Genomic DNA, 23763 nt, shown 5'->3' on the forward strand with positions numbered 1-23763 from the left:
AAACTTTTAGAAACAGCTTCTTCCTGTCCACCATCAGATTTCTGAAAGGTCCATGAACACACTATTCCTCTTTTACACTACATATTTATTTATCTGCAAACTTAATAGTAGTTTTATGTCTTGCAGAGTACCACTGCCACAAAATTTAGCAGGGGATGGGAACCAGAGGGATAGGGCTGAAGATTGAGCTGTTGGTTTACAACTAGGTGCTGTGTGTAGAGAGGTTGTCAAGAAGGACAGGCAGATGAGAGAGCAAAATGCCAGCCAGAGAGGTGAACTGAAGTGTAATATGGGGACAGAATCAAAAAGGGTACAGGACTAAAGGTGTCAGAGTTTCCCAGTATACGGAATAAAGTAGATGATCTTGTAACACAGTTAGAGATTGGCAGTTGTGATGTTATGGGCATCACTGAGTTGTGGTTGAAGGAAGATCATAGTTGGGAGCTTAATATCCAAGGATATTGAAAGGACAGGCAGGTAGGCAGTGGGATAGCTCTGTGGGTAAAAAAATGAAATCAAGTCCTTCGAAAGAGGTGACAGGAGATCAGTAAGTATAGAATCCTTGTGGGTAGAGTTAAGAAATTGCAAGGGTGTAAAGACCCTGATGGGAATTATACACACAGGCCTTCAAACAGTAGTCAGGTGCGGATTGCAAAGGAAAATAAAAATGGCAAGTAGGAAGGGAAAAGTTGTGATAGTCATGGGGGATTTCAATAGGCAGGTAGATTGGAAAAATTAACTTGGTGCTGGATTCCAGGAGAGGGAATATGTAGAATGTCAATGAGATGGCTTTTTAAGAGCAGCTTGTGGTTGAGCTCTCGAAGGAAAAGACAATACTGCATTGGGCATTATGAGATGAACCAGAGTTGATTAGGGAGCTTAAGGTACAGGAACCCTTAAGGGTGCAGTGATTGTAATATGTTACAATTCACCCTGCAGCTTTGAGAAGGAGAAGTGACGTCAGAGGTATCAGTGGAGTGAAGGGAATTACAGAGGCATGAAAGAGGAGCTGGCCGAAGTTGATTGGAAGGCATCACTAGCTGGGATGACAGAAGAACAGCAATGGAAGGTGCAAGATAAATACATCCAAAGAAATAGTAGTATTCTAAAGGGAGGATGAGGCAAACGTGGCTGACAAGGGAAGTCAAAGGCAGCATAAAAGGAAAAGAGAGAACATATAGAATAGCAAAAAAAAAGGAAGTTAGAGAATTTGGAAACTTTTAAAAAACAACAGAAGGGAACTAAAAAAGGCATAAGGAGGGAAAAGTTGAAGTATGAAGGTAAGCTAGCCAATGTTTTTTTTCCACATATATAAATAGTAAAAGAGAGGAAAGAGTGAATATCGCTGTGCTGGAAAATGACTCTGGAGTAGTAATGGCAGACCGAAATGACATACAAACTTAAAAGTATTTTGCATCAGACTTCACTGTGGAAGACACTAGCAGTGTGCCAGAAATGTGAAAGTGTCAGTGATAGAAGTGAGTGTAGCTGCTATTACTAAGGAGAAGGTGTTTGGGTAGCTGAAAGGTCTAAAAGGTAGATAAGTCACCTGGACCCAATGGATGACACCCCAGGGTTATGAAAGAGGAAGATGAAACAATTGTGAGGGCATTAGTAATGATCATTCATGAATCATTAGATTATGGAATGTTTCCACAGGACTAGAAAACTGCAAATGTCACTCCACTCTAAGAAGCGAGGGAAGCAGAAAAAAGGAAATTATAGAACAGTTAGCCTGACTTTAGTGATTGGGAAAATGTTGGAACCCATTATTGTTAAAGAGTAGGCTTCCGAGTACTTGGGGGCTCATGATAAAATAGACCAATGTCAGGATGGTTTCCTCAAGGGGAAAACTTACCTGATGAATCAGTTGGATCTTGAGGAAATAATATGCTGGATAGACAAAGGAGTCCGTGGATGTTGGTTATTTGGATTTTCAGAAAGCCTTTGACAAGGTGCTACACATGAAGCTGCTTAACAAGATAAGAGGCCATGGTATTACAGGAGAGATACTAGCATGGATAGAAGATTGGCTGACTGGCAGGAGGTAAAGAGTGAGATAAAAGGATCCTTTTTGAATTGGTTCCATCAAGACTAGTGTATTCTGAAGGGATCAGTGTTGGAGCCGCTTCTTTTCACATTGTATGTCAACGTTTTGGATAAAGGAATTGATGGCTTTGTGGCCAAGTTTGCAAATGATATAGAGATAGGAGGAGGGGGAAGTGTTGTTGAGGAAGTAGAGAGTCTGCAGAATGATTTAGACAGATTAGGAGAACAGGGAAAAGAAGTGGTAGATGGAATACAGTGCAGGGAAGTGTATGGTCATGAACTTCGATAGAAGGAATAAAGGCATAGATTATTTTCTAAACAGGAAGAAAATTCAAAAACCAGAGGTGCAAAAGGATTTGAGAGTCCTTGTTGAGTTGGTGGGCAGGAAGGTAAATATTATGCCAACAGTCATTTCCAGAGGGTTAGAATATAAAAGCAAGGATGTAGTCCTGAGGCTTTATAAGACATTGGTCACAACGTTTGGAACATTGTGAGCAGTTTTGGGCCTCTTACCTGGCATTGGAGAGGTTCCAGAGGAGATTCACAAGAATGATTCTGAGAATGAAAGGGTTAACATATAAAGAGTATTTGATGGCCCTGGGCCTGTACTTGCTGGAGGTAGTGAATCTGTGGAATTCATTACCACAGACAGCTGTGGAGGTTAAGTCATTGGGTATATTTAAAGCAAAGGTTGACAGATTCTTGATTAGAGAGGGCTTCAAAGGTTATGGGGAGAAGGCAGGAGAGTAGGGTTGAGAGGGGTAGTAAATCAGGAATGATGGAATGACAGAAGACTTGATGGGCTGAATGGCCTAATTCTGCTCTAATGTTTTAGAGACTTAAAGTAACAAATTTCACAACATATGACAGTGACTCTGAGTCAATGCTTCTTCACAAAAAATGGAGCTGTTGTCGAGGTGGCTGTGCTTTAAATAAGAACGGGATTCACAGACAATTAAGTCTTCTTCAATTCAGTGAAGAAGCCATGAATATGGGTTAAGCCAGCAGCGCGTCATTGTCTGTGCTTGCTGTTGTTAAACAGGCCAGCTTTCTTCTTCTCTGCTTTGGGAAGGGAGGGAGATTTTACCATCTCACAGACAGCTTACTCCATTTTAAAAGCTGCTAACTCAACGCAAGAGGTGAAGCTCAAGCATAAAATCCAGCTGTGCATTAAGAGAAATAGGCCTTTTGGCCCACCGAGGTTGTGCTAGCCACATGAATCCCAGTTTATTCCCCTTACACTCCCACAGATTCTACCATTCTCCTACATACTGAAGGCAACTGACAGTGGTCATTTACCATTCAGGGTTGGTGTCATTGGGCTCCGACAAGCTGGAGGAAAGTCTGTAAATGTAAGTCAGTCAATGAAAGAAACAAACCCACAGATATCAACAAGCAATAAGCCATAAGAAACGACAAGACTTCCGATACTGGACAATATAGTCTGTAGAGATGCTCCAGGAACCCAAGTTCAATCCTGACCTTAGTTGCTGTCTGTGTGGAGTATGCACGCTCTCCCTGTGACCACGTGGGTTTTCTAAAAGCACCCTGGTTTTCTCCCACATCCCAAAGTATAAGTTGGTGCATTAATTTACCACTGTACGTTACTCCCAGTGCAGAGGACTTGTAGGAGGATCCGAGGTAGTTGGCCCATGGGAAAGGACAAGATTCAGAGAAACAGGGTTCATGGGTTTGCTCCGAGAGCTGTTATAGGCTTGATGGGCCAAAAGGCCTCCACTTCCATCAACAGGATACATGCATTGTTTACATTTCTGCACTTTGCCTGCTCTGCATTTTCTCTGTAGCTGCTACGCTTTATTCTGCATTATTGCTTTACCTTTTTCTATCTCAATACACTGTGTAGTGATCTGATCTGTATGAACAGTAAAACAAGCTTTTCACTGTATGTTGGTACTTATGACAATAATAGGCAGAGGCGGCAGCATTTGCTGCATGATTAACTCATCCCAGTGCACAGATATTGTAGCCGTGTCTCAGCCCTGCTTCAGTAAACATCGAACAGTTAAGTGTTGTCTATTTTATCCGCTGACTGAGAATTCCCCTTATTCTGTTTGCAGTGTACATTCCGTCCCTGACCAGTTCAGGTTGGCAGTGGAGGAGGTATGCACTATGATCAGTAGTCACAAGACAGCATACCCTAATGCCTTCCTAGCCACTGTGAGAGCTTCAACCAAGCCAACCTGGAGAAGTCTCTGACAAACTACCAGTAAAATGTAACCTGCGGTACCAGAAGGCGACATCCATCGTGAAGGACTCTCACCACCCAGGACATAACCACTTCTCATTGCTACCATCAAGCAGGAGATACAGAAACCTGAAGACACACACTCGATGTTTTAGGAGCAGCTCCTTCCCCTCCGCCATCAGATTTCTGTAAAGTCCAAAAGCCCACGAACACCCCCTCACTATTCCTCTCTCGCAAAATAGGCCCTCCCAATCCTCACAACACCCAGTGATGCCCGGATTTAATCCCATCCTATCACAGGCCAATTTACAATCACCAATTAACCTACCAGCCAGTACCTCTTAGGACAGTGGGAGGAAACCTGAGGAAACCCATGCAGTCGCAGGGAGAAGGCAGCAGTGGGAATTGAACCAGGGTTGCTGATACTATAAACCATTGTGCTCATGGCTAGGCTACCATACCACCCTGTAACTTGTCTTGCAATACTATCAAGCAGGAGGTACTGTAGCATCAGAACGAGGACTGTAGGATGGGAAATAGCTTCTTCCCCCAGTCTGAGGTGCTGAACTACTTGCCACCACCCAGGTCTCATCACATCTGAAACGCCAGTAGCATTCTACTGTTTGCTTTTTAAACTTGTGCTGTAAATGCACATTATGCTAAATGTCAGTCTTCGGGGATATATTTTATTACCTGTAATTTATCTGTGGTAAATTACAATGTGTTGTGTGTGAGTTATGTGGGCAGTGTTGAGCACCTTGGTGCGGAGGAACATCGTCTTGCTTAGCGATATGCATGTGTACTGTTGGATGACAGTAAATTTGAACAAAACAACAAATTTCATCATTTCTGTCAGTGACAATAAACCTGATTCTGCATAAAGCAATGCCAATACTTAGTGAATAACGTGGGAAATGTATTCTCTTCACAGTATAATTATGAATACACTGGCCGAGAGCGGCCACAGACTGGTGCTGCAGACACAGGAAAGGTCAAGCTGACCTTTAGCGGAGAGTCAGGCAGGTGCTGCTAATCCCCTTGAGAAGAGGCTGGATGGTGTTGACAGGGAATAAACAACAGATGTCCCAGAGAGCAGGCCAGGGAGGTGCTATCCCGGGGAATGACTGCTGCCTGAGGAGAGGAAATACTGAAGCTGGGTGTGTAGTTGAGTGTGGGAGGGAAGGCGGTGGTGCCAGGGAAAAGGGGCGCCCGATTGGGGAAGAAGAAGGGAGGTAGAAAAGGAGGAAGGAAGGGAGAGTGAGGGAGACCAGGGAAGGGGAGGGTGGGGGAGACTGGGGGAAGAGGGGAGCGGAGGGTGACGGAGACCAGGGAAGAGGGGAAGGGGACTGGGGGAAGAGGGGAGCGGTGACAGAGACCAGGGAAGGGGCACACTGAGAGGTGTGTTCTGCATTCAGGCAGTTCTGGATGGTAGAGGTGGAGGGGGGGGAATCCTGGGCAGTGTGAGTAAGGGGCAGGAAGGGAAAGAATCTCTGGGAGATTGAAGTACAGGGACCACAACCCCTCCCCACACCCTGCTTTTCTTGGAAGTAGCCACAGGCAAATGTCCCTATATTTGACAGAGCAGCTGGAACTGCGGATCGATGGCTAGTTCACAGGTTTTGGATTCAGGCTCTAACATGGAGCTGGAAGCCTTCACCAACCCCACCACAGCAGGGCCAACTCTTAGAGACGTAACCAGCAGCCTGAGACACAGGACACACCAAGTGGTCTTATTGCCAAGTGAACAGGAATCCTGCTGGACCTGACCCCAGAACGATCAGGCAAATGCTCCCATATCAGTAAGACATCAGCAGGTCATGCCCTAGCCACTGAATTGAAAATCATCCTTCCACGAGAAACAGTATAGATAGCAGTCAGACCAGCAGCCAGAATATAATAAATCACAAAGATCAAGTTCAGATAACCAGCCTTTCCAGTTTGTGATGGAAGGTCAATCACCTGTAAACTTTACCTCTGCTTTTCTCTCTCCACAGATGCTGCCTGGTCTGTGCATTTCCAGCAACTGTCCCCTGCTCTTTATTTGACTAAATGCTACACAGGAACCAGCCTCCCCTCCATGAACTCTAACAATACCTCTTGCTGCCTTGGTAGAGGTTCTCTCTTCCTCCTCCTCCCATCAGGCAGAAGATACAAAATCTTCAAAGCAAGTACCACCAGGCTGAAGGACAGCTTCTCTCCCACGGTTATACAAATATTGAACAGACCTCTTGCATGTTAAGATGAATGTTTGACCTCACCATCTACCTCAACAGGGCTTTGCATTTATTCTCTGTTTTCACTGTAACTGCAACACTCTTCTGCACTTTCTTACTGTCTTCCATTGTATTACCTCAGCTTGTTGATATGATGAAATAATCCTGCAGTCCACTGGCCCCTCTGTCAGCTTCCGCAGTGGGAACACGGAATACAATCAGAGACCACGGGAATGGGACAGGGCCAGACAATGGGATCACAATCAGCCTTTCCCTGGCACCTCTCAGTGCTTGTGAGATGAACCGCTCCTTCCTAGCTGCACATCTACTCTTGCTCAGATTTTGGGGAGCATCTTGTTTCCACATCCTTCTGCTACTGTGCAGGGAGATGAGAATACTGAAGCCACACTGACTGCGCAGACCAGATAAAGACCACCGAACGCTTCCAAAGCAGGAGCCAGTAGTGAATGGTGGCAGCCAGAGCAATCCCACTCAGACCCTCCCTCACCTCCTACTGGTTGCAAAGATGACCAGAGTGTGGAGATGGGAACTGCAGTCCTCAGCTGGCCTGCTCTATAACCAGCTCGATCTCTTCTCAGCAAGGCTCAGCAGTCACTCTGAGGAACCAGCTCCAGTCAAGCACTCTGCATCAGTGAAGAATCGAGACTGCAGATGCTCCATGCGGGAATCCGGAGCAACACCCGATCTGCTGGGGAAACTCAGCAGGTTGGGCAGGTTGGGAGTGGTGGTGGGGAGGAACATTCGCAGCTTTGGGTCAAAACCCCACATCATGGGCGATACCTTCCCTCCCACAGATGCTACTTGACTTTGAGTGGTCCCTCCAGCAGCCTGTCTGTCACTTTGAATTAGGTTTTAAAGAATTCACACAGCTATGGGGAAAGGAGTGAGACACCCACAGAGATACGATGGACTGAATGGCCTGCTTTCCTGGTGTATTAGAAATGGGCAATATAAACGGCCCTTGCCAGTGACACCTGTAATCTTCTAGAAAAGAGGCTGTTGTGTTCGAAAACCACCTCCAACCGAAACAAAGTCACCCACACACAGCACCAGATAAATCCCTGATTACAAAGCACCACAGCTGTAAACAGCAAAGAAACCCACATACCCACAGCAGTCCTGCCCCCGAGCTTCCCTTGTACTCAGCATGCACATCTCACACTTGTCTGCATTAACTTCCACCTGTCCTGTGCCATTTGGGAGGGAGAGCAACTTGTCCGATGTAATGAACAATGTAGAAGGTGCTGTCTGGAATTCAACCTCGCAAGGTACTGTCACTATCAGAGCAGAGAGCTGAGAAGATTTAATTGGCATTTCCTTCCTATGAGTAACTCAACAGTGATATAGTGTGCACAGGAAGATTATTTTGACTGTGAGATATCAGGCAAATCATCTGTATGAAGGATGTAAGTAATAATGTCAATTCAGTGACAAAGAAATAATTTAGAAATATGACATTACATGATACAATTGCAGAGAGAGTGCATGAGTCACACACAGAAACAGACCCTTCAGTCCATCTAGTCCATACTAACCTGATCCACCCATTCATCTACCTGCACCCTGACCCATTCCCCTCGAACCCCTTCCTTGTACCCATCTAAGCTTCTCTTAAATCGAGCCTGCATCAACCACTTCCACCTCACACCACCCTCTCATTCTATGAATATTTCACACTTGGGCAAACCATTCAACCCCAGAGAGGATAAATACCTCAACAAAAAGGAAGATACAGTGATGTTAATAAAGAACGGGGTAGTGGGTGTATCTATCGATTGTCAAACACAGACCTAGTAGGCTGAATGGCCTCTCACAAGTAAAAATCTACGTTTCTTTTACACAATCAGAAGAACCCCAGCATTCAGGAGTCACCTAAAGCCACCTAGCATGGATCAGATTTTTAAAAAATGGACTCAAGCTTCATAGCAACTCCCTGTTGCCATGGAAGCGGCAAACACAAGATGGAATAGGGCTGATTGAAGGGAATACAGTCCAGTCTGCCAAAACATTTGTACAGGAACACTGCAGCGACATCTGCCTGATTTACTGATCCACAATGCACAAACCCATCGCTTAAAGTTAAAGCGGGAAATATTCAGCAGGTCAGGCAGCATCTGCTTGGCTAAGTGAAGTGGGAGAACTCCCCAAACAGGAAAGAAATGCTTGCAATTTCACACCTTAATGACTATAAAGTAAATGGATTTCAAAAGCAGAGAAAAACACTATTTACTTATGGGTTAACACACAAGACAGAGGATTTACTTTCAATGATTGCAACCAGGGCAAGCTGAGGGGGTGGAGGGTAACAAGCAGGAAGGAAGGACAAAAGGGAAGGCCTGTGTTACACATGATTAATTCAACTGACAGCAGCAATGGTGGTGCTGCTTAAAGTGTGGTGAAAACAGATCAAGGGTGCTGACGAAGGGCCTCAGCCTGAAACATTGGCTGTTTATTTCTCTACTCTGCTGAGTTTCTCCAGCATTTTGTGTGCTGCCTTGCACCAACATTCACTTTGTCACTTAATGTCACCCATTTCCTCCCTCTAAAGCCCTGCTCCACCTCTCAGGACACTTCCCCACTTACCTCTTGCCCCCAACTCCTTGCTCTTTCTGCTCCCCACCCCCACAGCTCTATGGAGAGGCGATCTCAGTGTCTCTCTCCATAGCTGCAGCCCAACCTGCTGAGTATTTCCCCAGCTTTAACCATCACAAGACTAACACGCTCAAAGGGAAAAGCAGACAAACTCTGACTTCAACCTGAGCCTCAGTGGAACTCAGCTCTCATCTCACTATATATAAAAGCATTGCTGTGATCACAGGCTTGCCAGCTCATTTCCATGGCAACTGTGGCTTTGACTGCACTAGTGCAGAGCAAATCTACTTCCTGTACCTTTCGGAGTATAACAGAATGTGAAGAACACTGAAACAACACCACAAGTACATATAAACACAATGTTGTTTTCAAATGGAGCATGCATTGCTTAACTCACACACACTCTCTCTCTGCAAAGTTCACTCCCATTTCAGTTTTTAAAATGGCTTCCTACCAAAATTTACTACAAAGCAATGAACCATGTAGGTTCTTAACATGATATTTTTTCCATAAAGAACTCTTTCCTGGTGATGTAACATCTTCCCACACCACAGAACCTCACACATTTCCCACCTCAACCATCCCTCATTCTCCATCAGCTAGTTCACCAGCTCAATAGCCAAATCTGCTCCTTCCCCTCGTCTTCACTCCTCTTGACCATGACCAAAATCTCTGGGTCTTCATCTTCCATCTCGCCAACCTTCCCTTCAGTAGATCCTCTGCTAAATTCCAGTTACTTTAATGAGGTCACAGGGAGAAAGGCCCTAGAGTTTTTCCAGCAACACACAGTCCTGCCACCCTAACATCTCCCCTTCTCTTTCAGAAAAGGTTCCATTTTTGCTTCTATCCAATGCTTCTTCAACAGCCTTTGGCTCTTCCAAACACACAAGGGAAAATTCATCCACATAGTTTTCCTCAAACCAACATCGTTTACACAAAAAAAAAGGAGACTGATTTGCCTCAAAACATAGCCATTACACACTGGGGTCTCCCCTACTCTGAGAAAATGGATGCCAAGCATGTAATGCAGGTCCACACTCCCACTACTGAAAAGATGATGAATGATTAATAGAATTATTATTTGAACACATTAGGAAATGCTAAGCTAGTTTCCACTATTCAGGAAGTAGGAGGTGAGTGGCACTATCTATAGTCTGGAGATGCTGAGAAAGAAAAGAGTGTTGGCAAGCTCCCTAGGAATGGCTCAGCCTATGACGTCAGTCCACCTGGGTTGATGTAAAGAGCAGAAGCAGAAAGAGGTGGAATTATCACTCTGTGGCCACTTTAAAAGGTACACCCGCAAGCTGCTCATTAATGCAATTATCTAATCAGCCAATTGTGTGGCAGCAACTCAAACCATAAAAGCTTGCAGACATGGTCAAGAGGTCCAGTTGAGGAAGGTGATTGACTGTGATGCTGCCACAGGAAATATGGCTAAGTTGGGAAGTGAGGTAGGAAGGGAGGGGTCGAGATATCATGGTGATGGAGGTAGTGAGCAGGAGATGTTATTGGGTGATAAAAGTTGTATGGAGGAAGGCAAATGGCAGGTTTCTGGGAAATGGAAAAGTAAGCCACGATTGAGGATTGCAATGGCTTATCATTCACTGACGAAAGCAATAGATGGGATTTAAATAGAGTTTTAAGGTATTGCTGAGTTTTGGATGCAGATCTGTTTCTGATATCAATCTGATCAACTTAACTAAGAATTTGAAAAAAAATATTAAGAGATACTGTGGGTGCAAGATCTTTAACAGACGGGGCACTCGTAGTGTTTTGTAAAGTTAATAAGCAACATAAGAAAGCCTTATGCTTAAAAGCTGTGGGAGGAAGGAATCATTGAATGACAGTGGCTTTGAGGAGTAATCATAGGAGTGCCTCTACATTTATCCATGAACCAAATTAAAAATAACTTAGTCAGGCAAATTTGATATCTAACTTAAAAGGTCTTCTGTTAAAATAGGAATTCTCTGTGTATGCACTACTATTCAGTTGGTTGGGGGGGGGAGAGAGGGGTGGGGATGAAGGTTGGGGGGGCTGGGTTAAACAGTCAAAATGTAATTGGCAACTGGTTGTATTGAATGTAGTTTGTTGGTGTTGCAATAAATTAGTGATTTTTTTTTTAAATAAAACTTAGTCAGGGAAAAGTTGTAGACACCAAATGTTTAAAAGAGTTTCATGGTGGAGTAAGAACATATTGCTTATCAGTGTTGATTAAATTTGATGGTAAAAAGGCTGCTGGATAGGGTTACTTTAGGTTCTGACTTGGGTAGTTTGAGTCTGTATGCTGCACCGTCTGAAGTGTTTTCAGTGTCAGAGGTTTGGGCATGTAGCAGCTGTGTGAAGGGATAAGAGGTGCTGTGGTAGATGTGGTGGAGAACATGTGTACGTTAATTGTAGAGAAGACAAATGTAGCAATTGTGGAGGGGAACATAGCTCCGCTTATGCAGGGTGTCCTGTATATAAGAAAGCTGTGGAAGTGCAGATTTTCAGGTAGAAATTGTCATATCATATGCAGAGGCCCTTCAGGAAATACAAAAGACAGTGTCAGTGGGACCTATTAATATCCAGAATGCAGATAAATTAGAGTCAGTGTAAAGTGCATGATTTTATAACAAAGTATTGTTGATAAACTAAAATTTATTACTTTTGTGGTAGATATAGTGAATACTACAGCACAAACTAAAAGCAGGACTCAAAAAAATTTACATTTACAGAAAAAGCTACATTTAAAGTTGCAAAAACCATCCAGAGGTAAATGACAGGGGTTCCCAATCTTTCTTATGCAATGGATCCCCACCATTAACCAAGGGGTCCATGGACCCCAGGTTGGGAACCACTGCTCTAGAAGTTATTAATGGTGCTTTACAACAAGTTCAGAATTCTAAGGTTTTAATGTTTTTTTTCCTTTTTACATTTTTTCTTTTCTTTATTGTTATTCAGACAAATCATCCCAATAGGGAAGAAATGTCAAAGTGCCAGACAGGGTGGTTTGAGCATCTTAGAAGCTGCTAGTTTCCTTGGATTTTCACACACACACAGCAATCTCTAGAGTTTACAGATAATGAAGCGAGAAACAAAAAAAAATACAGTGCATAGCAGTTCTGCGAGCGAAAATGCCTTGTAATGAAAGAGATCAGAGGAGAATGGCCAGATTGGTTCAAGCTCACGGGAAGGCGACAGTAATTCAAATAAGTACACATTACAGAAGAGCATCTCGGAGTGCACAACATGACAAATCTTGAAGTGAATGGGCTACAGCAGCAGAAGTCCATGAACGTACTCAGAGGCCACTTTATTAGGTACAGGAGGAATCTAATAGAGTGCCCACTGAGTGTATATGCCTATTGCACATTTTCAGGCAGTTACAATGATCGAAGTATTCTTGAAGCAATGACATGCTTCAACTGAAGATACTACTACATGATAGCGTAATGCTATTACAGTGCAAGTTGTAAGATCAGGGTTGGATTCCGCCATTGTCTGTACAGAGCTTGTACAAACATTTGTACATTGTCCCTGTAACCACACGGATTTCCTTCTGCTCCTCTGGGTTCACCCCACATTCCAAACACTTTTGATTAGGATTATTGACTTGTTGGCATGTTACGTTGCTGCCAGAAGTGTGGCAACAGTTGTGTGCTGCTCAGCACAATCCTCGCCAGTTTGACTCGATGCATATTGCTGTACACTTTCGTGTAAGCGAGACAAATGAAGTTAATCTCTTTCAATGTAGTAGACACATCAACCAGTCATTGGCAAATGTAAAACGCACAGAAAAAAATGTCCTAAATTCCTGATGTCTTGTGATACGCAAATGCTGTCCTTGTTCTAGGTGGCAGAATGCACAGGTCGGGGAGGTGTGGTCAGAGCAGCCTGCGTGAATAACCAGTAACGCAGATGGCACTGTGCACCAGTGCTGCAGAGAATGAATGTGCAGTGTGCTGGATGAGTCCCAATAAATAAGGGCATCAGTGAACAGACTGTTGGACCTTCCATCACTTCACCGGAGGCTGAGGGTAATCGTACTGGGTAAAGATTAAATTAATTCAGATGTGGGCGGTAAACCCTTCATGTCCAGACCCAGAGTCCAGATGAAAGGTCTCTACTGAAACATCAGCTGAATTCCTCCTGCATCCTGTTTGTTGCTCCAAGTTCCAACATCCATGTCCCTGAATTCAATGTGGTCTGATTTTTACCAATTGGGTATACCAGGGCAATTTTCCACAGCCAAGTACATGTGAAGCCCTAGATGTGGTTAGAAAGTTTTCAGACCACCATGTCAACAAACTTGTATATTGCCAAAATGACTGCAAACTTCCAACACTAGCCAACTTGGATCGAGAATTATTTCCTCCCACCCCTTCCATCAGGCAGAAGATGCAAAAGCCTGAAAGCACGTGCCACCAGGCTCAAGGACAGCTTCTACCCACTTATAACACTATTGGATACTTCCCTAGTATAGAGAAATGGACTCCTGATCTCAACCTACTTTATGACCTTGAACTTATTGTCTACCTGCACGGCACTTTCTCTGTAACTGTAACACTTTATTCTGCACTCTGTTTTGCCTTGCATTACCTCAATGCAGATAATGAATTTATCTGTATGGACAGTTTGCAAGGCAAGTTTTTCCACTGTACCTAGGTACATATGACAATAATGAACAGTTTACCAATTTAAAACAGTAGCAAGCCAACATGAACACCGACTCTCTGTGAAGACTGTCTTCAATTTCTTCCTTCTCTGTTGAGTGTGTAACCTAACTGGTTATGAATAATTATATCTCCAGGACATCTACATGCAGCGTACCAGCATTAGAAGCTACATTTCAAGCCCTCGAGTTTGTTGGTTTGGTCGTCTTCAGTTGGCAGTGAGCTTATATTATAGCAGAACATCAGAAATAGGAGCAGGAGTCAGCCAGCTGGCCTCTTAAGCCTGCACCACAATCCAACAAGATGATGACTGATCTTCCATCCCAACATTTTCACATCCTAACATCCTGATTCTGAGAAAATTTCGCCTCACTTAACTCCCCTTATTCTGAAACTGTTCTTGGCTCCACAATCAGGAGATACTTCTGCCCTGCTGAGCTCTCAGTACAGCATCAACCATCGAACCATATAACACTACAGCACAGTACAGGCCCTTCAGCCCTCCATGTTGTGCTAACCCTTATAATCCTAAAAAAAAGTACTAAACCCACACTACCCCATAACCCTCTATTTTTCTTCTATCCATGTACCTGTCCAAGAGGCTCTTAAATACCCCTAATGTTTTAGCCTCCACCACCATCCCTGGCAAGTCATTCCAGGCACTCACAACTCTCTGTGTAAAAAAAATTACCTTTTTCTCTTTGCTACATTCAAACTCAAGACTGCTTAGCTGGCTAGGTTTGTGTGACCAATTCTGACATTTCTGACTGCCAGTCAGTCTACCCTTTATTTTATTTAGGGACACAACACAGTAACAGATCCTTCCGGCTCAACGAGCCTGCACCACCTAATTACACTCATTTGTCCAGTTAACCTGCTAATCCATACGTCTTTGGAATGTGGGAGGAGACAAGAGCACCCTGTGGAAACCCACATGGTCACGGGGAAAGTGCACCAACTCCTTACAGGCAACAGCAGGAAAGGAATCCAGATTGCAGCCACATTAGAATTTAGAATTGTTAATCTGGATTAACAGTTCGGACTCACAATCAAAAATCCTAGCCAGCAGATCACGACATAGTCCAAACATACCATGCTGGATCTTTATTTTTTGGAGCACAGGAGAACGAGAGGTGATTTCATACAAGTTCATAAAATCATGAAGGGTATGGATCAGTGGATGGTTATAGTCATTTGCCCTCCCCCCAAGGATGGGTCTCCAAATTTACAGGGTGCAGACCCAAGCCAAGGGAGAGAGACCCGAGAGGTAACTTCTATACAGAGGACAGTGAGTACCTGGAATGAGCTGCCAGAGGAAGTGGTCAAGGCAGGGTCAGTTACAACACTGAGGAGGTATTTGGATCAGTACATAGAGGGAAATGGCTTAGAGGCCTATGGTCTAAATGCAGGAAAATGGAACCAGTTGGGAGGGTACAGTTGTCAGCATGGGCCAGTTGAACCAAAGGGCTGGTCACCATGCTCTATCACTCCAAGACTTTATATCAGATTCACCACAGTCTTCGGGGCAATGGAATTCGATGCTCCTTCTCAGCCCACCCCCCTGTGCACACCAACTCCAGGGAAAGTGACTGTGCTCATCTAGGGACTCCTCAAGATCATATTAAACAAAAGTAGTTAAATTATCAGTGCATCCTCATGTAGGAAAAATATACCCTCACAAGGAGCAGTCAGAGGTATCAAAACATTAAGAGAACTTGCAAATCTGAGGTAGAGCGATTGGCTGAAAGGTGAAGAACGCTTCTGGCTCAAACTCAGTCCCAGACAGGAAAGAAGAGTCCGAAGGTTCAGGCTCTTGCTATATTTCCAGCAGCCCATCTTCACCTCCAGGCAACAGCAAGAACCCAGAAATAAAGCCTGGATGCGCTTGGCACAGTACAACCCAGCTTAGAAAGTAATAGCACTATGAAGGAAAGGCAAGTTATAGAAACCTCGAGCTGGCACACAGAGGAACAATGTGTATGTGAAGGTGGGGGAGGTTTAAGAAAGTAGATTGGCGACAGAGATTGATAGGATGGGAAAAGTGTGTGGCATGCTTGCCTTTACAAGTTGAAGCACTAGTTTTCAGAGTCAAGAGTTCAATGCCACATTCAGGTTTAAGTTTGCTAAGGTGGCCGAGTCAAAGGTGGTGATGAACCAGCACATAGGAGGGAGATTGAAAATCTGATTGAACGGTGTCACACAAATTCAAAGTCAGCAAAGCCAAAGAGCTGATTGTTGACTACAGGAGGAAGTAACTAGAGATCCACGAACCCAGTCAGTAATTTTAAATTCCTTAGTTTTATAACATCAGAGGATCTGACCTGCGATCAGTATATAACTGCCATTACAAAGAAGGCATGACAGCGACTCTACTTTCTTAAAAGTTTGCGAAGATTCAGCATGTCATCTAAAACTTTGACAAACTTCTATAGATGCACAGTTGGGGGCGGGGGGGGTATATTGACTAGTTGCATCACGGCCTGGTGTGGAAACACTACTGTCCAAGAACAGAAAAATCTACAAAAAGTAGTGGATACAGACCAGTCCATCATAAAAAAAAAGGCTCTCCCCACCACTGAGCACATTTACAAGGAGCACTGCCACGAGAAAGCAGCATCCATCATCAAAGACCCCACCATCCAGGCCATCCTCTCTACTCACTGCTGCCATCAGGAAGGAGGTACAGGAGCCTTAGGTCCCACACTACCAGGTTCAAGAACAGTTATTACCCCAACCATCAGGATCCTGAACCAGAGTAGAAAACTTCACTCTCCTCAACTCTGAACCGACTCCACACCCCATGGCCTCACTTTTAAGACTCTACCACTCGTGTTCTCAGTGTTATCACTGTATTGACACATTGGTTGTCAATCTTTGTGTGTGCAGGTTTCCATTGATCCTATTGAATTTCTTTTTGCTACTGTTAATGCTTGCAAGAAAATGTAGCATGGTAGCACAGTGGTTAGCAAAATGCTTTACAGTACACGTGACCAGGGTTCGATGCAAGGGGTTTGTACCTTCTTGTGACCACATGGGTTTCCTCCCACAGTCTAAAGACGTACCACTTGGTAGGTTAATTGGTCACTGTAAATTGTTCCATGATTAGGTTAGGATTAAACTGGGGGGACTGCTGGGCAGTGTGACTCGAAGGGCCAGAAATTTACTTTGAACTTTGTATATTGCAGCCTTATAAACTTTGATAAAGGTCACCTCTAGAGTATTGCATTGAATTTTGGCCACCCCATTATAGAAAGGATGTGGAGTCTTTGGACTGGGTGCAGAAGAGATTTACCAGGATGCTGTCTAGATTAGAGGGTATGTGCCACAAGGAGACGTTGGACAAACTTGGATTGATTTCTCTGGAGCGGTAGAGGCTAAGAGGAGACCTTAAGATTTTGAGAGGAGTTAACAGCCAGTATCCTTTTCCCAGGGTCAAATATCTAATAAGAGAGAGTGTATGAACAGCGAGGAAGTTTAAAGGAGATGTGTGTGGCAGGTTCTATCTTCTATGCTGAGGTTGACAAACCTTAACCCACTAAGTATGAAGGAGGAAAGAATCAAAGTGTTGGAATTTTGTTGTTATTTGAAAGCCTGTGGATGGAAGGGAGAGGGAAAGATGACCTATTCAATTAATGTAATGCCTAGCAAATTCACCTCAGATCAGTGACACCACTCCCTTGTCTGACGGACAACTTTGAATCAGAGCAGGAAGCAGCTTTGGGTTTTCCTGACCAGAACAGCTCCGAGCCCCAGTCTGCAGCAGCAAGACTGTTAGACAGCAACAGTCTCAAAAGCTTTTTTTTCCCCCTCAGAAAGAGCAAAATATAAAAGGAAGGGAGGATCAATCAGACAAAGACACAAGAACCTCTGTCAGAGCAACACAGAATTTAATCATAAACACAAGAGATTCTGCAGATGCTGAAAATCCAAAATAGCCCACACACAAACAGAAAATCTGCAGATGCTGGAAATCTCGACACACACACACACACACACACACACACACACACTCACACACACTCACACACACTCACACACAATGCTGGTGGAACTCAGCCGGCCAGGCAGTGTCTATGGAAAGGAATTAAGAACTGGAAAGGAAGCCAGGATAAAAAGATGAGGGGAGTTGGTGGGGGGGGGGGGGGGGAGAGAGAGAGAAAGGAAGGAGTACAAAATGGAAGGTGACTGGTGACATTCCTCTGGCCAGGAATCTAATGTGATGTGAAAGATTCAGTTCAGTGTGAGCTCATCCGAACAACACTCAAAAACACTGCTTATCCAGGGAATGGGAATTCAACACACTGTACTCAGGGCTGGAAATTCTTCAACAGAGGGTCTGTGACTGTGTGTGTGGTCATGCTAGTGTGGGTGGTTGACATGTGTAAGTGGGGGTGGATGTGAATGTGTGTGTGGCAAAATGTGCACACAAGCATCTAACGGGGTGTGTACATGTGTGTCTGTCTCTCTGTTTCTGTGACACCAGAGAATCTGCAGATGCTGGAAACCCAGATCTTCCCCCTTCATTTCCAGCCCCGATGAAGGGTCTCGGCCCGAGACGTCAGCTGTTTATTCATTGCCATAGACACTGCCTGACCTGCTGAGTTCCTCCAGCATGTTGTGTGTCTATCTGCACACACTTGGTGCCCTTGTTCACAAGGCCCAGGCATAAAACACACATCACCTGCAAGTCACTGGAGGTTCCAAACTCTCCGATTGTACAAACCCAGCACTAGGTCCCACACATGTACCATATACAAGGAGACCAATCAAGAGTTAGAAGCAAGACAGGGAACGGGGTGGGGGGGGGCAGCTGAACATTCCAACACCAAGATGAAGGCGGCTTAGTCTCAGGAGTGCCATGGAAATGGAGTTACCCACGTCCTATCTGACTGGCAGCCTGCTCTTCCGCTCCAGGGTTGGAAGATTACTGATCCTCTCTCAATTCAGAGACCCCTGGCTCAACTCAACACGAGTCACACCACTCTCACTAGCTGTCCGCAAAGCCTCAGCCAGCAGCATACTCCTCTCTAAGTTCAAAGGTTGCATGGTGGAAAGGCAGTGTACAAATACAAGGCACGGCACTATTTATAAAATAAACACTCTTTGCTCTTACCCGAGGGGTCGTTGGATCAGAGCCGGGTGGATCTGCTGGACACCCAGAGCAAGCCCTGGAAGAAAAACAGATTGGAAAGATGATAAGCCAAACATAATCAACACTGGCCACAAAGGGTAGAATTTTCTGGTGGCTATATTTCCATTGCTATTTTGACATGGGAGTCCACTACCTCCTCTGCTGCTATGACAAGGCCATGCTTAGTTCAGAGAAGCAACACCATATAGTCCATCTGATGGCATGATATTGATTTTTGTTCATTTCTGCTACTTCTCTCTTTGTCCACTTCCTATTCTGGCTCTCCTCCTACTCCTCCTCTTCACCTGCCTATCACCTCCCTCTGGTGCCCCTCCTCCAGCCCTTTCTTCCACGGTCCACTGACCTCTATCAGATCCCTTCTACTTCAGCCCTTTACCACTTCCTTCTACCACCTCCCAGCTTCTCAATCCATCCCCCCTCTCCCACCTTCCCCCTCCCCTACCAGCTGGTACTCATTTCCTCTCTCTCCACCTTCGTATTCTGCTTCTTCCCCCTTCCATTCCCATCCCAGTGAAGGGTCACCAACAGAAATGTCCACCGTTTATTCTCCTCCACAGATGCTGCATCACCGGATTTCCTCCAGCATTACGTGTGCGTTGCTCTGGATCTCCAGGATCTCCAGCTTCTGCAGAATGACTTGTGTTTATGGTCGCTGCCTGGGCTGACCTCCTCACTTTCTATCCCAGCCGGGCTCTCTTCCTCATCTGTCTGGCTGCAGGGGTCGGGGGCACAACTCGCTCCCAATCAATACTGACTCTGCTAAACCTCTGCCTCCAGAGGAAAGAGTGTTGTGCAAGCTGAAGCCACTGGCACAAGAGCTTCTGCAGATGCTGGATGTCTGGAGCAATAAACACACACAAAATGCTGGAGGAACTCAGCAGGTCAGACAGCATCTGTTGAGGGAAATGAACAGTCAATGTTTCAGGCAGAGACACTGCTCAGCACTATTTCCCTCAACAGATGCTGCCTGACCTGCTGAGTTCCTCTAGGATTTTGAGAGAGTCCAGGTCATTGTCCATATGCCCCAAAGGGCCAGTTGCCTCAGCCAGTGTCCTGGGAACAAGTGACATTTCTGTCATGGTTTTGAGAGTTTCAGATCCTTCCTTGGACAGGACAGAGACGTAGTTTGGTGGTTAGGCAGTTTGGGAGGGACCGTGCTTCTCTGCTGCTCACAAAGGTAGGTGAACTTGTGGAATTCACTCCCAGACAACTGTGGAGATCAAGTCATTCGGTACACCTTAAGTGGAGTTTGACTGGTTCTTGATTAGTCAGGGTGTCAAAAGTTACAGGGAGAAGGCAGGAGAATGGGATTGAGAGGGATAATAAATCAGCCATGATGGAATGTCGGAGAAAACTTGATGGGCCAAGTAGCTCAAGTCTGCTCCACTGTTCTATAGTCTTATGCTTTAATTGCCAACAGGACTAGGAGGGAAGTAGGAACGTAGACAATATAAAAAGGGGGGGAGGAGCAGAGGGGCAAAGGCCAGAGGTGATGGGTGGACTGAGGGGAGGGGGAGCAGTGAGGTGAGGACCAGAGGTGATTTGTGGACTGAGGAGAGGGACGGATGAAGAGCAGATAGAGCCAGAGACAGGGAGGGCTGTGGTAGGCGGGTGAAAGATGGAGACAGGCAAACAAGTGAAGATGAAGACAGATAGGAGGAACACAGAGGGTTACCAGGGGAAGGGAGAACACAGAACAGTACAGCACAGTACAGGCCCTTTGGCCAACAGTGTTGTGCCAACATGTGAATCTAACCCTTCCCTCCCACAGGTGATCATGGGAACCATGGGTGAAGAGGTGAACAAAGGATGAAGGGATGAAACCAGAGAGGATGGGGAGAGCCAGTGAGTGGAAGTGTGTGGGTGGAGCTGGGAAGGGGAAAGAAGACCAAAAGAAATGGAGGGGGAGAATGAGAAAAGGGGACAAACTAGGGGGACTAGTGAAGGGGTTGGGAGCCAGAGGTGAGCGTTTAGCTCTCATACCCAGGATTAGGGTGGTGTCGGTAATCTGGTCTCTCCAGAACGCTTCAGCTGGCTTGAACCGTATTACCAGCTGGTCTGTTGCTGCAGATCCCTTTAACCAGGGAAGTCTGTTGAGTTAATCCAAGTGGGACACCCGTATATGACAATCAGAAGAGAAATTAGCTGATTCCCATCAAGTCCCAAGGAAGATGTGGACAGGGAATTAATCAAGAGTAACTTCAAAGGAGCAACTTAGAATCGGGTTTTGGGTAAACTTTGTATCAGGACTAAGAGGGAAGGTAGAGGGGGAGCAGGCTTTAACCAGGAGTGAGGGGTGAGAGGCCCATGTCACAGAGAGGGTACGAGATCCAGTTAGTCAGTTTGGTTGACTGAGGAACACATCCAAACAGGTTGTCACAACAACAGCAGCAGCAGCCCAGAGTTACTCACCAGTTTGAACAGCTCTTGGCTTCGCCCCCAGATAGGCCAGGTTGACATTGGCTTTTCTGCCATCGATGATGGGGTTGGGATCCTTACAGGCCCGTTCTGCAGAAATTCTGTCCGCCATGGTGACCTACCAGACAGATGGAGAAGTCAGTGACGTGGAGCTCCCCAAGTGGGGCACGCAGAAGGGCAGTAGAGGTGAGCATGACACCAACGAGCAAGTTCAATTCCCGCTGTTGTCTGTAAGGAGGTTGTACGTGCTCCTTGTGTCCGTGAGGGTTTTCTCTGGCTGCTCCGGTTTCCTCCCACATTCCAAAGACGTATGGGTTAGTAAGTCGAGGGCATGTAATGTTGGTGCCTGAAGTGTGGTGATGCTCAAGGGCTGCCCCCACCACATCTTGGACTATCTTGCTCGTTCATGCAAACAACGCATTTCACTGTGCTTCCACATCTTGATGTACACGTGACAATTAAAGCCCATCTTTAAGTCAGCTCATAAATAACCTTGCTACACCCAGACCCTGGACCGGAGAAGCTGAGTCAACTGCACACTCTGGCCAACACTGACCCTGCCAACCATAGCAGCCATTGGCCAGGGAATCTGAGACACCACAGACTGGGCTGCGGTATGTATGGGTGGGGGAATTAAAGTTAACCCAACACTCACAGGAATTCCCAAATTACGTGGGACTTTTCCTGTCTTCAGCAACCCTCAATGCAGCAAGAGCCATGTTGTGCACACAGCATACCCTAGACGTAAACAAAGTGAGGAACGCTACAAGTCGGCAGATAGGATTGGCCAGGACATCATCCGACACCCAACAGCATCTACATTTCCTTCTAGTATCAGGTTTAATACTGCTGACATATGTTATAAAAAGTATTGTTTTGTGGCAGCAGTACATTGATATATGTACAATGTCCTGGGTATGTTACTCAAAATGGCCTCTTTGGTTTGTTACAAGTAGGAATGTTTCTTTGTCGGATAAGTGTTTCTCTCGCCGTTGTTTCACTTTAGAATGGCTGATATGGTAATTGTATTCATTTGTTAATCAATGGGGAATGTCATTGTGTCTTGTGTTGCTGGGAACTTGGAGGAGGGGTTTTCGCGGGTCTTTTTGGAGAGGCCGGGGAAGACGCTGAGGAAGGTGGACGTGTGCTGGACTGGGACGTGGGGTGTTCCCAGGTGCAACGGCCGGATGGGTCGATTGGTTCGTTGATTGAGCTCCAACGAGTGCACTAAACAGACTGAACTTTGATAAGTTGGCGCCTTTTGTTTTTTTCCTTGTATATATATATATATTGTATTGCCTACTATTTTTTTTAATTTTAGTAAACTCTTTAAAGTGTATTTCATAACGGTATTTGTTGTGGGTTTGATACTGTTGGCGGGCGCGAGGCATTAACTCGATTCTCACAGCACCTGCGTGTACGTGAGGTGGGTTGGAGAGTGGATGGATCTCCTTTTTCCCCTAGACATATACCAGCCTGTGGGTAAGGGTTACATTTGTGGGGTGCTCGTCCGGGATTGGATTGTCAGGGGCTGTGGAATCGCGCAGGCAGCAGAGTGGAGATGGACAGAGATAAGTTTGTTTGTTGGTGCCAGTTTGAAGGTGTACCAGTACAGTACGCATGCGTAGTGAGCGGAGTGGATGTTCGAGTTTCGGGAGACGCGATAGTGCGGGGTTTAAGTTCGGTGAAGGGTATTGGGCAGGTAGAATTGGTAGCTAGACGGTGTGGTAAAGAGGTAGAGTCTAGCTGGGTGTTGGTTAGTACGAGTGCTGAAGTCAGGACGTTGGAACTGCCGGCGACGGTCAGTGTACCGGGGGAGGAGGGGCCGTGGGGGCTCCACACCCTCTCCGAGGATGAGGCTGAGGAGACATCGGAGGAAGAGCTAGAGCTAGAGGTGGACCCCAGAGAGGTGCCTGGCACTAGGAAAGGGAGGTGGGAGGAGGGAGTCGTGACTAAGCCCCGCTCCCCAGGTAGGGTGGAAGCCTCGGAGCTGGCAGCCGCACTTAATTCCCTGGTGGGGGTGGCCGAGAGGCCACAGCTGAAGCTGGGGGTGTTCTCCGGAGCCAAGCCTACTCTGGATGGGGAGGTGGACTATGAGACCTGGATCGAGCATACGTCTTTGATGTTAGAGGAGTGGCCAGGCTCAGAGGAGGAGAAGAGGCAGCGATTGGTGGGAAGTTTGAGGGGTTTAGCAGCCAAAACCGTCCGGGAGTTGAAAGCTGAGAAGCCTGGGGCCTCAGTGGAGGAATGCCTAGAAGTTTTGGAGGGAGCGTTTGGGTTGTCAGGGGAACCCTGGCTGCTTTTAGCAGAGTTTCAACGTCTGGAACAATGGAGAGGGGAAAAGCTCTCCGAGTACATATTTAGGATGGAGGGGATGCTCTCGGGGCTGCGGCGCCGGGGGGTAGTGAAGGCGACTGACGTGGCTATTGTGAGGATAGGTCAGCTATTCAGTGGCTCTCT

General features: G+C 45.7%; 1 protein-coding gene across 1 annotated transcript in view; it reads right to left on the bottom strand.

The window, feature by feature from the left end:
* LOC132399711 (RNA-binding protein 38-like) overlaps positions 1-23763 on the bottom strand; it is a 55499-nt gene that overhangs the window by 19395 nt on the left and 12341 nt on the right. Inside the window, exons 2-3 of the mRNA XM_059980389.1 lie at positions 21298-21421; positions 18847-18901 (exon numbers count right to left, since the gene is read on the bottom strand). Of these exons, the coding sequence (XP_059836372.1) occupies positions 18847-18901; positions 21298-21421 (179 nt within the window). The remainder of the gene's footprint in view (positions 1-18846; positions 18902-21297; positions 21422-23763) is intronic.

The sequence above is a fragment of the Hypanus sabinus genome, chromosome 9, assembly GCF_030144855.1.
Source record: "Hypanus sabinus isolate sHypSab1 chromosome 9, sHypSab1.hap1, whole genome shotgun sequence".
Lineage (NCBI taxonomy): Eukaryota > Metazoa > Chordata > Chondrichthyes > Myliobatiformes > Dasyatidae > Hypanus > Hypanus sabinus.